This window comes from Serinus canaria, chromosome 7 (assembly GCF_022539315.1).
Source record: "Serinus canaria isolate serCan28SL12 chromosome 7, serCan2020, whole genome shotgun sequence".
In the NCBI taxonomy this organism is placed as follows: Eukaryota; Metazoa; Chordata; class Aves; order Passeriformes; family Fringillidae; genus Serinus; species Serinus canaria.
In genome coordinates, this window is record NC_066321.1 from 29,933,689 (window position 1) to 29,949,268 (window position 15,580).

General features: G+C 36.4%; 1 protein-coding gene across 3 annotated transcripts in view; it reads left to right on the forward strand.

The window, feature by feature from the left end:
* Positions 1-15,580, forward strand: part of HIBCH (3-hydroxyisobutyryl-CoA hydrolase) — a 34,066-nt gene that overhangs the window by 5,249 nt on the left and 13,237 nt on the right. For all 3 annotated transcript variants that reach the window (XM_030241150.2, XM_030241157.2, XM_050976768.1), the window contains exons 6-8: positions 1,049-1,101; positions 11,169-11,247; positions 15,409-15,554. In XM_030241150.2, coding sequence (XP_030097010.1) covers positions 1,049-1,101; positions 11,169-11,247; positions 15,409-15,554 — 278 coding nt within the window. The remainder of the gene's footprint in view (positions 1-1,048; positions 1,102-11,168; positions 11,248-15,408; positions 15,555-15,580) is intronic.

Sequence of the window (15,580 nt, forward strand, 5' to 3'; positions counted from 1 at the left end):
ATCACAAAACCTATATTTTTTGCTAGCTTTAGTATGACTGTATTTCTTTAAACCTGAGATTTCTGCTAAAAATATTTATTTATAGCTTACTTTTTACAACTTAGAAATACAGGGGGAACTGCTTTCACAGCACTGCAATAGGAAAGGCTTGCTGCTGCAGAAACTTGTTTCAGGGGGTAGCATCTACAGCCTATGCACTAGCTTGTATGTTCATATAAGAACAAAGTTCAAAATACAATTCTAATTCTCTTAACCTTTTCTAACTACTAATTTGAAGGATTGAACTGCCTTTTCAAATAGTTTATTTTAAACAAGGGTCTATATAGTTGTTATAGGAAAACTCAAAAAGTAGTTGCAAGGAATACCTGTATCAGCAATCTCTTTGGACTGTAATTCTGACCTGAAAACACTCAATAAAAGGCAGCTGTTTCATTCACAGTGAAGTTCTGAGTCTTTCCATGAATGGTAATTGAAAGCATTGGGTTTAGTTTTATGCCCTGTAAAGGGCCCAACAGATGAAGTTGGTAATTCAGGACATTGTCATCTGAACCCGCCTGCAGCACGTTCAGGGCTGCATGCAAGAGCATGCTGCATTGCAAAATTTATAGTCACATTGTGTCTGGAACCCACCCATACTTCTGGCTTTGTAATAAAGCACTGAAGGGCTGGAACACACCCCCTGCTCTTAATCCAGACTGTGAGAGGGGGTGAAAGGGCATCTGCTGTGTCCCAACATCAGACAAAGCTGTTTGTACTGGCTAAACTGTCAGGTACTCACATAACAAACAGTGCAGTGCTTGATAGTTGTAAAATGTTCTCTTACAACACTCACAATCCAGTAAATCAGAAACTGGTGTTTCTTTTCATTACTTAAGAATTACATGAGGTACCTTCATTGTAAGATGGTAATGTGATTAATGCTTAAATTCCCATTTATTTTCTGCTGCTCTTGCTGAAGTAAGATGTGGGGAAACCTGTCATGTGGCAGGTAGTCACAGGTCCACTCTTGAAAAAGATGGATGATTGTTTTCCTTGATGTTTTTTACAGGCACCTGCAAGAAGCCATATGTGGCACTTATTGATGGCATTACAATGGGAGGGGTAAGTTAAGGACCTTACCTGATACCTGATAGATTGTTTTAAAGTCATCTCATATTGTGTCTGTGAGTTGAATGAAGCACACACAAGGCATTTCCAGCCTGTCAGTTGAAGAACAAACATCATAATCTGAACCTTGGTCTCTTGCTTGTCAGGGTACACTGGTGCCCTTGTAGGGCCCCTGCTGTTCCTTTGGTAGGTAATACAAGCTTTCTCTAGGAAAGGAGCAGAATCCCCTCACTGCTGGAAATAGCCCTCACAAAGGTTCTCAGAATACCTAGGGGGAATTTATATATCATACAAAATCTGAGAACAGTTTTCCGTTCTAAGTGTAGTAAAAATAGAATTATATAAAAATACATTTAAAGAGCAGCTCTTTGAGAAATTGGGGAAATTCTAAGCTACACTTTGGCAGACATTCATGAGTTCAGTATTTTTCCAGCGAATAATCTGGAAATGCACCTACTTTCTCACCTCTGTAGTACTTTTAAAACATCATTTGTGGGATACTGATTCCACACACAACTCACCCTGGGCTGCACCTTATTACTAAAGCAACATAGAGAAGATTCCATCATATTGCTATTTATACTCAGTGTTAATAATTTTTTCAGCAATAGCTGTCTGTAAACACCATAAGTAGATAACAGGGCAATGCCATGCTTTTTTTACATGCTAAAATTCTGTTTTAGTGAGTTTCACATCTGTAGGATAATTTTGCACCACATTAGAGAGTGGATTAAAATAATCTTCAGTTATTTTTAACTCAGAGTTTAACAGTGAAGCCTTCCTGCCATGCCACTGCTTAGATTTGTATTGTTTTCTGGCATGCCCCTATGATGTGGGTGTAGTGTCTATTTAAATAAAGTTTGTCAAAGATAGATGGGAGAAGTGGAGCACTACATGATCCATGATCTGTCATGACTCTCCTTTTCATCTTTCCTTACACATTTCATTTGTCTGTTTTGCTCTTCTCAGCTTTTGTTCTAAACATGTAGTAGCTCTCTTGCCCTTTGCTTTTTTGGTACCAAGCCCCAAAGATCTCACTAGAGAGCCATTCCCTCCAGCCTAGCATACATACATAGTTTCCAGCATAAAGAGGACTTTTTCTGTAGCTCTTCTTGCAGAAAAAGTGCTTTATTGACCATAGGAGTTCTGAAGGCTCGTAGATAAGAAATAGGGAGTCCATTTATTTTATGGACTTTTGAATAATAGGATGGAAAGCTATGAATGAGCAAAACTGCCCAGCAGCCAATATCTTTCAAAAGGTCCTGCAGATGGCTTGTTATGACTGTGGCTTGAGCAGGAATAGAATTTTGTCCTTTGAAAGAAGTGTATTTTTGGACTGAAAAGAATATAATGGAGTCAGATGATTCTGCATTACTAAGATTCTTTATGAATTCTCTTTCCTCTAAAGAGCTTTTAAAAGATAGCAATTAGCCTGAAACTTCATTTTGGGTAACCAGATTTTAGTGTAGGATAGCCAAATTTCAGTGGGACTGTGACACAATTTAACTGCCATTAGGGTTTGAATGACAACTTAACTTGCTTATCATATACTAGAAGTATCCTCTTTACTTGGGGGTAGGGGATTAAGTTTTGACTCAGAAAGTATACAGCCTAATTTAGGAAAAATAAGTTAAAAAAAAAATCAGTAATGTGTTAGGAACTCAGTTACTATGTACTTGTATGGTAAAAGTTGCTATGGTGCACAGATGCCACAGATCTGTGATAGTAAAACCTGGAATTTTATCCAAAAAATGAACTGGTTCTACTTCATTATTGGCTAGGGACTGGATGATGGTTTTGGGACCTTCATTAGCCAACAGATGGGGCTATGGAGCTTGTTCCCAGCACCTTCTTGTCTGTTCTCCTGTAGTTCATCAAAAATTGATATTCAATATAAATTTATCTTTTCATCTTTTTGTACTTGTTTGAAGCAGTAAGTTCAGATTTGTAAGACACATCTGTTAGAAGCAAAGGTGACTGCAGTTTACTGAAAAATACTGAAATGAGTTATAAATACCCCATTTACTTGCTAAAGGATGTGCTAGGTTGAGAGGAACACTGGGCACACACTCTCACATTGCTAAAAACTAGTTCAGATTTAGCTTATTTCTATATGTCAGTTTTCTTTTCCTTGAAATTAAGTACCTGAACAGTTGACAAGAAATTCAGATGTTGGGGCTTTAAAAAATATTGTCTGCAAATGGCATCCTAAGCTTGGTCTTCTGGTTTTGGAAAAGTCACAGTCTTGTCTTAAGTTCTTTGGAGATGAATAGAGGTGATTTATAAGATCAGGGCAAAGCTACGGTTTTAAAAAAGGTTTTGGCATAAAGTAAGTTACTGCATCACATACTCCCTTTGACAGACAAAACGATTAATAAAATTGTTTTTGATACCTGTTTCAGAGCCAAATAAAGCACACTAGACAGACTGGTGGCTTTTCAATGATTTGGCTTGGAATTCAAGGAGACTGTTTGACAGAGGGAAAAGAATGAAAAACTGGGCATAGGCTTTGGAAGTTGGTGAAAGTGGTCAAGGTCACTGGAATCACTTAATACAGTTTAAAAATCTATAAAAAAGCTTGAGTAGCTTTTCAAAACAAAAATTACATTTTCAAGAGGAAAGGCTTTTTAAACTTTTAGTTTATAGAAGAATCTGTGACAGCATGAATGAAGTGCCTTTTTTTGTATTATCATATTCTAGAGCCTGCAGGATTTAGAAACTTCCTGAGCCAGACTTTATTTCAGAACCACAGTGCTAAATAACCATCAGTGGTCACACTTAGCCCTCTGTACATCTCATACTTTTTGACTACAAGTAGGCTTGCTGTTCAGAAAGGCCTCAGATTTCAAAGTTGAATGTTGTGCTTTATGAAAAGCAACTTGTTGCTCTTTCAGGCCTATTGTCTAATTGCTAGAGGAATCTGCCTTTCCTTTTAAATCAAATCTCAGGACCTGACAGTACATCTACCAATAGTTACAAGCACCTACATTTCCACTTTAGCAGGATTTGGGCAACAATCCTTATTAAATTAATATTTGTTCTCAAGTAAAATAGTAGTGATGTCATAAGCAGCTTGTATGTTGTCCATTTTAGTCTACAGAATTTTAGTACACAAAGGGGCTGGAGCTGACCAATAACTGTCTTTGTCCTTTCCCATTTTTATCCAGATTGTGCAGCTGTAACTCTTCAGGAGTGTTCCTTTCACTAACAACATATATCTAGTCAAATAAGTTGTGTGCATGTAACTTCTACTCAGAAGTGTGGATAGCAGCATTTGACACTAACATTCAAAAACCAGGAAACATTAGAATTGAAATCTCACTTTTTTGCCTATGTGTGATGCAATTTTTAATTACAGGAATGTGCATTTACAAGTGGATATTGCCCACAGAACAAGCTATTCATCTATTCATATTTAATTTGGGGTGCAAATTTTATTGCACATCATGGAAATACTGCCTAATAGTTATCTGTCTGTCTGTCTGTCTATCTATCTATCTATACATGTATATATATGGGGCTTGGGCTGCCTAGCTGCAGCATATGAAAGCTCACCAAATATTATGATTTTACATACTACTTCTCTACTGTAATGGATATTATTACCCCTTTAGGCCTTTGTAAAGCTAGGAAACTGGAACCTAGGAATGTCAGTACTTCTTGGGACTTCTCCCAATTCTTTTTCCTTTTCTTCCTTTTTGTAAGTATGTCATGCCTCTTGTCAGCCATCACGCTCTGGAACATCTTTGGTTTTGTTTTAATTTACACTCTAAAATCTGCCCTGGAGTAAAAGTAATTGTCATCCTAAACCTAGATAAGCTGCTTTCCAGTCCTCTCTCTGCCTCTCCTCCTCTCCCCCTCCCTCGTGCCTGTGTACCACAGAGAAGCTTGTGGCCTCTTTTGTTGCCAGTGCTTCAAAGCTGAAGGCAGCTTTTACTGTGAAGTAAAATACAGATTTTGCAAGTACAAACAAATAGTTTTGAGATTGACTTGTGCACCACTTACCTCCTGCAATATGGGGTGTTGTTTCAGTGCTGAGGCAGTCCTAAGGAAGGGTTCACTCCTTGCTGCTGTTCCAGTCCCTTTGCCATCTGGTCACGCTGCTCTGCCTGCTTAGCTCTGGTGTGTGATCCCAGGGATAAATGGTGCTCTTCATTTTGTGGCTAATCGGACTAGAATGGCAGCATCTCTTGACATCAACAGAATGAACATTCAGTGGTTCTGTCATTTGCACATGATGTTATTCCCCAAAGGGGACTCATAAAGCACTGTCTTGAATACAAGTATTTGAAATTATAGCTCAGAACTGGTACAGTAAGTACAACTCCTTTTCTCTCCCTCTCCTTGCTCTACAATGACTGAGATTTTTGATGGCTTCTGCACAGATTCGTTCTTTCCATTTTTGCCAAACTCTTGCATGCTGCAAGTCTCTCTATTTTTCTCTAATTCTAGGCCTTCATGTACCTACCTAGCCTCATATTGAGAGTTATCTCATTATTTCCCTCCCCTTCCCTTTATTATAGCTCAAAGAGTAAATATTCTAAAAGGAATTCTTTTTGCCTGCTTCTCCATCCTTTCATATTTCTGCTCATTTTCCTTAATTACTGAGGAATTTTCTCATTTTCTTCTTGAGTTGTAAGACTTTCAATTGGTCCTACACTTTCCAAGCACTTTTTTCAGCCAAATAGAACATCATTACAAAAATCCTCTGGATTCACTCCTGTTATCCTAAATAACTGTGTTACTGTTTAAATAAAGTTCTGATGCACATACCTGTCTTTAAGAACAAGAAGTGTTCAATTTTGAGGTAAAACCTAAAAGCTCAGTTATGCACTGATGCAAGGTACTGGAACAGGTTCCCTCCCACTTGCCTGCCCTCCCTATCAAGTCTTGATGAGCTGGACAGAGGGATTTCTTGCAGTAGCTAAATTGTTAGGTGATACAGATGAAAAAATCTTCCAGAGTTTTAGAGACAAAACTGCATTTGCTATCTTTTTTTTCTGAATACACATGGCCTATTATGTATGAAGAAACAAAATTGGAATAAAAAGAATACTTTCAAATGTGAAACTAGAAAAAGTTGCACTTCTTACCAATTAAGAGCTCTAGGCTTTTCAGATCCAGGTCTTCTTACATCTTCTCTTTTCTTTCTGTTGTAGCACAGGTCTTGTGCCCATAAAAAATTGTGCAGATCATGATAGCTACCCTAGTAAAAATTGTTTGTGATGACTGAAAACTAGGGATATTAAAAAGTCAATCTAAATCTGGTTGATAAAGGACACTCACTGTTGCTGCATAGAATGGCTCATGTGTCTTTTCCCCTAAGTTTCCTTGTAAGAAGAGTGTGACCTAAATGATTACTATTCATATAGTTGGCTGAATTTATTTAAATACTAAGGGGTCAGAAGAACAAGTCTGAGACATCAGATATTACTAGAGATGATCTGTCTCCAGTCAGCTTGTTGAACTTCTATATGTCTGTAGCAATTTGGACTGAGGCTCTCTAATACATAATCAGTATATGGAAATAAATATTTTTAATTTAAAGTACATAACATCAATATTTTATGTTTTAAAATACCACACTAAATTATTGAAATGTTCACAATAGCTCCTGTTTTTAATTATATTTTTAAAACACTTGCATAGAGTTGATTTGTATGTCAGCAGCCAAAGAAGGTGATATTCTGTGTCCAGATTGATCTGTCACACTGCAGTGCTCTGGCTCACTATGTCATCTTGTCTGTTAGCATCTACAGATGAAAATGGATTATACTCTTTGCAGTGGGCCATAACATTAATGATAAACAAAGATTAATTTTGATTCAGTTTAAGATTCATTGTGTCTGGATGCAGGGGGTAATGCTCTTAACATCCATGATTTTTGATCCCCTGTAGCTATAAGCTCCTGCTGCTTCCTGAATCAATTCCACTCACTCACTTTGCCTTTGAAAACATTTTTGCTGCACCTTGGCTATTTTTGCACATTTGTGTGCAGACATGTTTGCCCTTTGTTGTGTTATGCTCAGTTATGCTCAGTTGATTGCTACATTTCTTTTTGGTTCTATCTCTACCAGGAGCTATTCTCATGCAGTTGAAAATGTAGAAGTGTAGTCACTTGATGGGAGCTGTTACTAAAGGACTTTTCACTGCAGTCAGTATTGGTATTATCATAACACTGCTTACTCAAACAGACACAAAATTATTTACCAGCCTGGTGAAGGTGACACAAGCACATCCTTGAAGACCTTTTCTGTTTATGTTTCTTTTATTCTTACTGCCTGAGCAGTCCTAGGCAGTGATTCCTTTACATTGTGAATAGGTTATTTAGTAGATAGCCAAGTGTAATGTGGTTTTGCTGTGACACAGGTCTGCTTTTCTATATGTGACCAGGAAGGGAGTATTTCTTTCCCTCTGTATAGTTCTCTGTGGTGGCCCTCAATTTCTGAATAACTTCTGTAAATTCTCTGATTTACTAAAGGTGGGTTGTTCTCAATTCAATATAATGCAGCCTTTGGGACACAAAAGAGTCACTGTAGTTGTATTTAATTTCTGCATCTGCTTATCATGGTTTTTTTTCATTAGAAAAATACTTGTAATGGGGTTCTGTATCCATCATGGGGAAAAAATGGAAATCAGTGATGAAGTTTCTATACACAGTCACATCATAACATTTGAAATACAGCATTGAGTGGGCAATCTTGTATGGGAAATAGAACTCAGATAGTCTACATTTGTTTTTATAAGCTTGTTGATGAATTCAGACTGTACTGCCTGTAAAATGATGTGCCTCCCTGAGGTATGCTGAGACTAACACAGCCCCATGCTATGAAGAAGCTACTGGGAAGAAAATCAACTTTATCTCAGCCAAAACTAGCCCAGCAGTTTAAATTGGTTGCTTGTTAATTTTTGTATTCTCCTTAACTTCTAATCTCATTCTGTAAGTACCCTTTACAAAATTCAGCTGTCATTGAAAAAACTGGAGAAGTCTGAAGGAAGACATCAGCTTTAGTATAAGATCAGGAAAAGTAGAACTCTTGACAGTGCAGAATAAAGTGTATTTTAATAAAGTTATTATGGTTATTAAGACTTTTATGTGTAAATGCTGGAAGTACCTGGTGAAGTGAGCACAAAAGATTTTTAATGGTGTGAAGGGCCTTCCTAGGGGAGGCCCAGCTATGTAAGAGTTCAGCTAAATGAAAACAAAATAAAATTAGAAAATCCAGAAATGAAAGAGGAATGCATTTAGACTTCTGACTGGTTTTCCTTTACACAGGATGTACTAAACTAATGAGTGTCTGTCCTTTGTGTTAGATCTAGAAGGTTAAACATGCAGTGGTATGCTAACCACTTGGGAAGTTACAAATAAACAAAAAAGCACAAGAGTAAAGAAATTACTGGGATTTGCACCATTACCTAATTTTTCATTCAAAATTTTATTTCAGTACTGGATTATTTAGAAACGATCTTCAAAGAAGCAAGAACATATTTACACCTCTTTCTTTATAATGAATAAAAAGAAAATATAGTTTTAGTCTCCTAAACATACATCTGAAATAAGGCTGTACTTAGGCTGTACTTAAGGCTGTACTTAAACTTGAAATAAGCGCTAGCTGTACTTAAACTTGAAGGTTATCTAGAAACAAACCTAGTTATGGCTAAAGCACTTGAGAAAGTGAAATCTGATTTAAATACTTCTTTCAAAAGAAAATTACATCTTTCAATTTTCTATTATTAGAACCCGCCATTTATTTTTATCACTCTAAAAAAAGAACAAGCTTGGAAGAGAAGCTCCCTTCATGGAATTCACACTCAGATCTTTGGTACTTAATACTCAAGCCAAAAATTTGAATCCTTAAACAAAATTCTGATTGTCAAGAAAACAAGCCAGAAAAAACACTCTGAGATAGATGGTATTTGTATTTTTAGATATGGGATTGGAAAATACTAATTTAAGCATTAGAAAGACCAAAATGGGCATGATTGTTATTTCATTATCTTTAGAAAAAAGGCATAGTTGCTGAACATGCATAAAAATAACAGCAGGCTTTACTTAATGCAGTGAAAATATGCTATTATGACATTAAAGAAGCTGGAAGTGGTGAAGTCACATTTCCATTTCATTAAAGAGTTCTGGAGCTGTTTTAGGAGAGAAGGCATCTTTTCCCAAAACTTTGCATTTTCAGGACAACTAAACACAGGCCCATTGCTCTTGCTGCTGCACAGATGAGATCTGATCAGTGCCCAGGGAATGAGCTGAAGGACAGATAAGGGGTGAGACCGGGTTTTACCCTGTGCAAATAAGATTCAGATGTTTGCTCAAATCCCATTTGCCTCCCTGGAACAGCAGTGCTCCATGTGAATACATTTGGCTTAGTTCCTGAATATAAAATTGAGTTTGATAACCACTCACCCTATGGGTGCATTTCTCAGGAAATTAAACTGGAATCTTAAAGACTTCATACATCTATATTAAAACCTGAGAGTGGCAGATAGTCATTACACAGAGGAAACTTGAAAATATCTTTAGATTTAGTTGTGCATCACTCTAGTGGAATAAATTAATTTCTTCTTGGGCAGAATTGTAAGAGAGGCCAGGGAAGGGTGAGAGAAAATTTACTTTATAATAAATTGAGAAAGCTTTTAAAAAATTTTGACATAAAACTTAACCAAAGATCTCTGTAGATAAAAAAAGAAAATGAAGTTCTACTCTTACCTTGAAAACCTGTCAAATACATACTGCTTGTCCAAGGGAGTATCACCCATGGGAAGTATGAAATACTGTGAAGCTGTTTGTGCAGACTAATAGCCTTATTTGGGTAAAGTGCCCTTTTTCTAGTATTTGAACAATTTAAAGTGTTGTTTAAAATCTATTATATCCTCATCAGACACTGGCTTATTTTGGCCAATGATTTTTAAGATAACTTAGTTTTAACATGAAACATGGATGGATGGATGGAAAGTCTTGGTAAAGGGAAAATTAACAGTGAGGAAGGGAAGTAAACTGAAATGGTGGAAAGGATGAAAGGGAGAATATTTGTGTGAAATAACTATTTGTGAATTATTCAGCAGAGGTCTTGTCTCCAGGCAGGATCAAACACACACTTCTATTGACAAGTATAATGTAGGTAACCTTTGAGAACTGAGACCTCAAGATGTATGTTGTGGTTGTGCCCTATAATCTAAGTATTCTTGGATTACATTGAATATTTTTGTTTTATTTGTCAGTTTGCTTCTTGAAGTTTATCTAAATTCAATTTATTTTGTGCAAAGTGATTTTTTTTTTTTTTAACTAGGGCTTATTGCTGCTCACTACCTAAATCCAAAAATAGGGCATAGACAACACCAGAAACTCTTCTGCTTTTGAGGGAAGGGTTTCATCGTGACAGGCTGCTACAGAACTGTGCTAGATACTTAGAAATGTGAATACTGTTACTGACTTAGTGAACACAAGTGCCCAGGATAAAAAAATTCGTTTCTAACCATGTGTTTTGAATTTGAATCAATAGTGCTGAAGGCTTTTTCTGCTTGAAATATTTCTTTGTCTATAATGTAGGTAATTATCACATTAGAAGAACAGTTAATTATTAATCCTTTTGAAAGTATTAGGATGACAACTTTGTGAAATTAATGTATTTTTCAAAAATATTGGGAATTTTTTTGGTGGTGATTTGAAGTACATGCAAAAATTATAGATGGAGTAACATTAGCCAAAGGATGTAAACTCCCTTAGTAGTCCAGTGGAGATAACAGAGTCACTCATGGCTTTTTAAACTTTTTCTCTGGATGACTCACTCATCTTTTGAAGCATAGAAAAAGCTATTTCAGCCAAATGATGAAGATAATAGAATGTTTATTAGTGTTTGAACCATAAAAGGTCTTCTAATATTTTGTTGAACTGCACATGGTAAATCTAGTATTATTTAAATTATAAAGCAAAACAAGAGGTATGTTACATAGAATTCTTATTTTTATGGTTATTTTTATATTAATCATTACCATAATTGTGGTTATGATTATTTTTACCAGTAATTTCATAACTGTGTTCTTTGCCGGTGTAGGGAGTTGGTGTCTCAGTCCATGGACATTTTCGAGTTGCTACAGAAAAGACTGTTTTTGCCATGCCAGAAACAGCAATAGGTGAGTGTTTGAAGAAATTATCAAATGTTAATGTGTTTAGAGTTTCACTGTTTGTGTAATCAGGGTAAAATGTCTTTGACTGAATGCTTTGGTAGTAGGGAAACAATTTTAAAAGGGAATTGGAGATGATCATATATGGAAGGTGTTTTCTGTTAAATTATCAGAAACTTCTCTGTGTTCTGGGAGTTGATCATTGAGCCTCTTAACTGTGTAGACTGACACAAAGGATGTCAGGATAAAAATATTTTTTAAAAGAACTAAGTTTTGCTACAGATAGGGGAAGATTAAGTCTGAAGCTCCCAGTGCAGGTACACCAGCCTTACCTTGGGAGCCCTGTATGAGTCAAACTGGGTGTACCACAAGCTGCTCTGCAATGTTAATGAGGCAGATTTTGGAATTCCAGCTTTTCTTGTAGATTATTAATGTAGACCCATTACAACTGTGCACAGATTGTGCCTAGGCAAGATCACAGTGTCCTCACCCTTTTTTGTTTTGAACAGCAACATGTACCTTATGTTTTCTAATGTTTGATCCAGTTTCTTTGTCAATTCTGAGGGGTACAAAAAAGAAATGTATCCCAGAGCTACATAAAGATACAGGTATGGCTCAAGAAAAATGAGTCAGATTAAAGGAAACTCTCCTGATGCAACTGTCAAGCACAATAAAGCATAATAAACCACCCAAATAAAAGCAAACTCATTACCATTTTAATTCCTGAGAGAAATATTAGAGCAATTCCTGCTAGCTGATAAATGTAATGTAATTTTTCTGAACAAGTAAAGTTTGGATGAAAACCAAAAGCTACTTCTGCCCTCCAAGTATTGTTTTATTGCTGAAGAAAAGCTTAGTAAACTAAACTTAAGCTTTAATACAACATGAGTTTTCTAAGCTCTGAAGTTAATAATCAGTTGTTGTAAATGAAAACCATTTGAAGTTAACAATTTGTATTTGTATTTTTTTAACTAAACGGAGGTTATTCTAATAATAAAAGCACCTTCAATTTCATCTTCAATGGGAAAGAAATGAGTAGTTTTATATTAAGAGGAACTATGTACTTTACACAAATTTATTGTGTTGACAAGGACTTATTTTAACCAAAATAGACTGTGAAGATATGAAGGAAAAACTTCAAACTTGCTTAGGAAAGAAAGTAATTAAACCCCTTTTAGGATCACTTAGAAGTAAAACCACTGAAATCTGTTTGGATTTAAAGGCTTAGCTGTTTTGATCTCTGTGGGATGTATTTAAAATGTCTGGCCCTCTAGATACTGTATTAATTGTTTTTTTCATGTGCTCACTTATTTCAGTAGGCATGACACCTTTGCTGTGAAATGAAAACAAAGCATTCATTCAGCTGCTCTGTTGTCACACAATTATTCTGCATTTGTACAGCACTATAAATAAAAGGATATAGATAAATATGCCACTTAGCAACTAGAAAGAAACGGCTGTTCTAGACTGTAAGAGTTTGACATAGATAAGATAAAGCACTGGGAAGCAGCACAGAAGTCAGAAGGTGTGGAAAAACCTCTGGTGGGGAGAACAAAGGATCAAAGTATAAGGTACTTGATGAGGTGATGTGACACTAATAATGGATGATTTGTTGCATATCCCTGCTAAGTTTTTAGCTTTCTAGAAGTCAATACTAATAAATTCCCAACCCTCTCTGCCAGACAAGATAAGAATGAAGCAGCACTGCCTTTCTTCTGTCTGGAAAATGCAGAGTTGCACCTTTGGGACTACAGCAGAGTGCTGCATCTGTGTGAGAGCACAGACTGCAAGTCAGCACTACAGACATAGGCTCATGGCCTGGGCAGCCCAGCAGCTCTTCTCTAACTTCACTAATTGAGAATTGAAATTGAGAAATGATTGCTAAATGCTAACAGAAAAACCCAAAAATCAGGTATAGAATATGTTAAGAGAACCCCAGCAGCAAAGAGAAACATATGGAAAGTGTTACTGAGAGAAGAGCAATATGTAGAACATGGACAACAGGAGTAAAATTGTAAGAGAAGAAGGAAGACAGGAAAATTGAAAAGAATCCAGTAGAAGCTATAGCAGACTATGCAACCAAGTAAGTTTAAAGTGGATTAGGTAGACCTTCAGTAATCCTGTTTGTAAATTCCTTAATTAAAGAAACCTTCATTCAATTTAGGTTTATTTGTCTCTAAGGCTACTTAAGCTAATCAACTTCACAGTTTATTTAGAACTGATTTCCTGTGTATGGCCAAGTGGAAGGACACTATGGATCCCAACAGAAGGATGTTTTTCCTCTGGAAATGTGTTGGAATGTGGGGGGAGCAGTAGTCCAGCATCAGTATTATTTTAAATATAGCAAAAAGAAAAAAATATCTTTGCTGGTTTTGTTCTGGTGGATTGAGAGAATAATGTAATTGCCTTTTTGCTTTAGAGGGCATTTTTAAGATAGGTTTTACTTTTAAGTGAGGTTGGGTTTGGTTTTTGTTTTTGCAGTGGAAGGATATCCAAGGGGAGACAGATGAATAGAAACATAAAACTAAATAGAAGTCTTGGCATCACTGTTGTGATAGCTCAAGCTGAGAAGGTAAAATGTAGAATAGACTATTTGAGAATGTGAGTACAGATAAAAAAAAGGTAAGTGATGAATTGGAGTTAATACAGCTTAGGGCTTTTAAAGGCTATCAGCAAGGCATTCAGCATTTCAGAAGAGCTGCATGTCTCAGTAGCCTGGGAGCTGAGGGATAAATCAATTAATGACAGCACACACATCAGTGGGAATAGAATACCACAGCTGTAACTGATAGGAAGTGACTCCTAAACCCAGCCTTTTGATGTAGTAGAAGCAGCAGAACAAAAAGAGGACCAGGAGGGAACCAGAGGAGAAGTTGAGTTGGGTTAGATACTAAGATTATTAAGAGGGAAACACTGAAGAGAAGCTGTCTGAAAGAAATCTCCCCTTATTGCATCCAAGAGGGAGGACTATTCAGGGAGCACTAATTTCTCATGTCTCAAAATACTTGGAATGGGGTCTTTCTGTAATACACACATTGACTGTTGTGAACAAAAGTAATTACATGTGAGTGAAAAATTACCATCTTCTGTCAGAACCCCAATTAAACTCCTTAGGTACATCTGAATTTTCCCAGTTAATACCTCTTCTTTGGCAACTGCCTTACAAGTCTCTTATTGCTCATCTGTATTCTTTTTCATTTGTTTTCATGATTGATTTGATTCATTCTCTGAAAGTGAAAAAAAAATCCACCACACCTTTAATTTCTTTAGAAGACTTCAGTTTCATGAATGCATCATTGGCATGGTTTCAAGGTAGTAACTGGACCCTGCTTCTATGCATTCAGGTTTCTGAAACCAAGACTAAATACTGAAATCAATAGCTAAACTAAAGTTTTCTCAAGTGTAGGTATGTTTAAAAAGATGTCTAAAGTTATTTTTGGCAATCAGTTTATATAACAGAAGGTAGATACTTTCCAATACAACTTTTGAAAGTATTTGAAATTCCAGTCACAGCTTTTAATTCTTAAAAAAAAAATTACCCTGATCAGTAGATTTTAAAAACTATAGAGTTACTAAACTGGAGAGTTTAATATTAGTTTTTAATTTTAGCTTAGTCACAATCCTGTCAAAGAGCCAAGTACTGCCAGCATGTTGTGCCTCCACCTTCAGGATGATCCTATTAATATTGTTGATCGGTTATTGAATACTTAGCCCCAAAATTTGTTGAAATTAAGCTGTGCAAGAGGCACTTCATCAGTGTTTAATATTTTGATCATAGTAAAAGATTTCATTGAAAAAGCAGCATCCAGTTTGAGCTTGCACAAATTATTTCACAGTTCTTTGGGTCACTTCTGTTTCCTTGCTCAGAACACACTTGATTTTTCAAGCACCTAAAATTGTCTCAAGTTGTTGGCAAATAGAATAAATTTTCTTCTTTGGTATATGTTTGTAAAGTATGTGCCAGGGGAAAAGATGAAGTTTGGAAAGTGTTCAAGAGTTTGCTTTTAGAAAGGATTTTGATGCCAGAAATGTCAAGCCAAGTCAAGGAGAAATTTGGGCAAGGTTGCTGTGCCTATATAAGGAAGATGAAAGTGAGACAAGAAAAAATTGCTGCTAGTGATGATTAGTAGATCTCCTCCCTTGACTTTTGTTTTGTGTTGTTGATTGCAGGCCTTTTCCCTGATGTAGGTGGAGGGTATTTCCTGCCAAGGCTCTCAGGAAAGATTGGCTATTACCTCGCGCTGACGGGCTGCAGGCTGAAAGGAAGAGATGTGCTAAGAGTTGGCATCGCTACACATTTTGTAGAATCTGAAAAGGTAAGGTGCCAGCAGTGCTGGCCAGG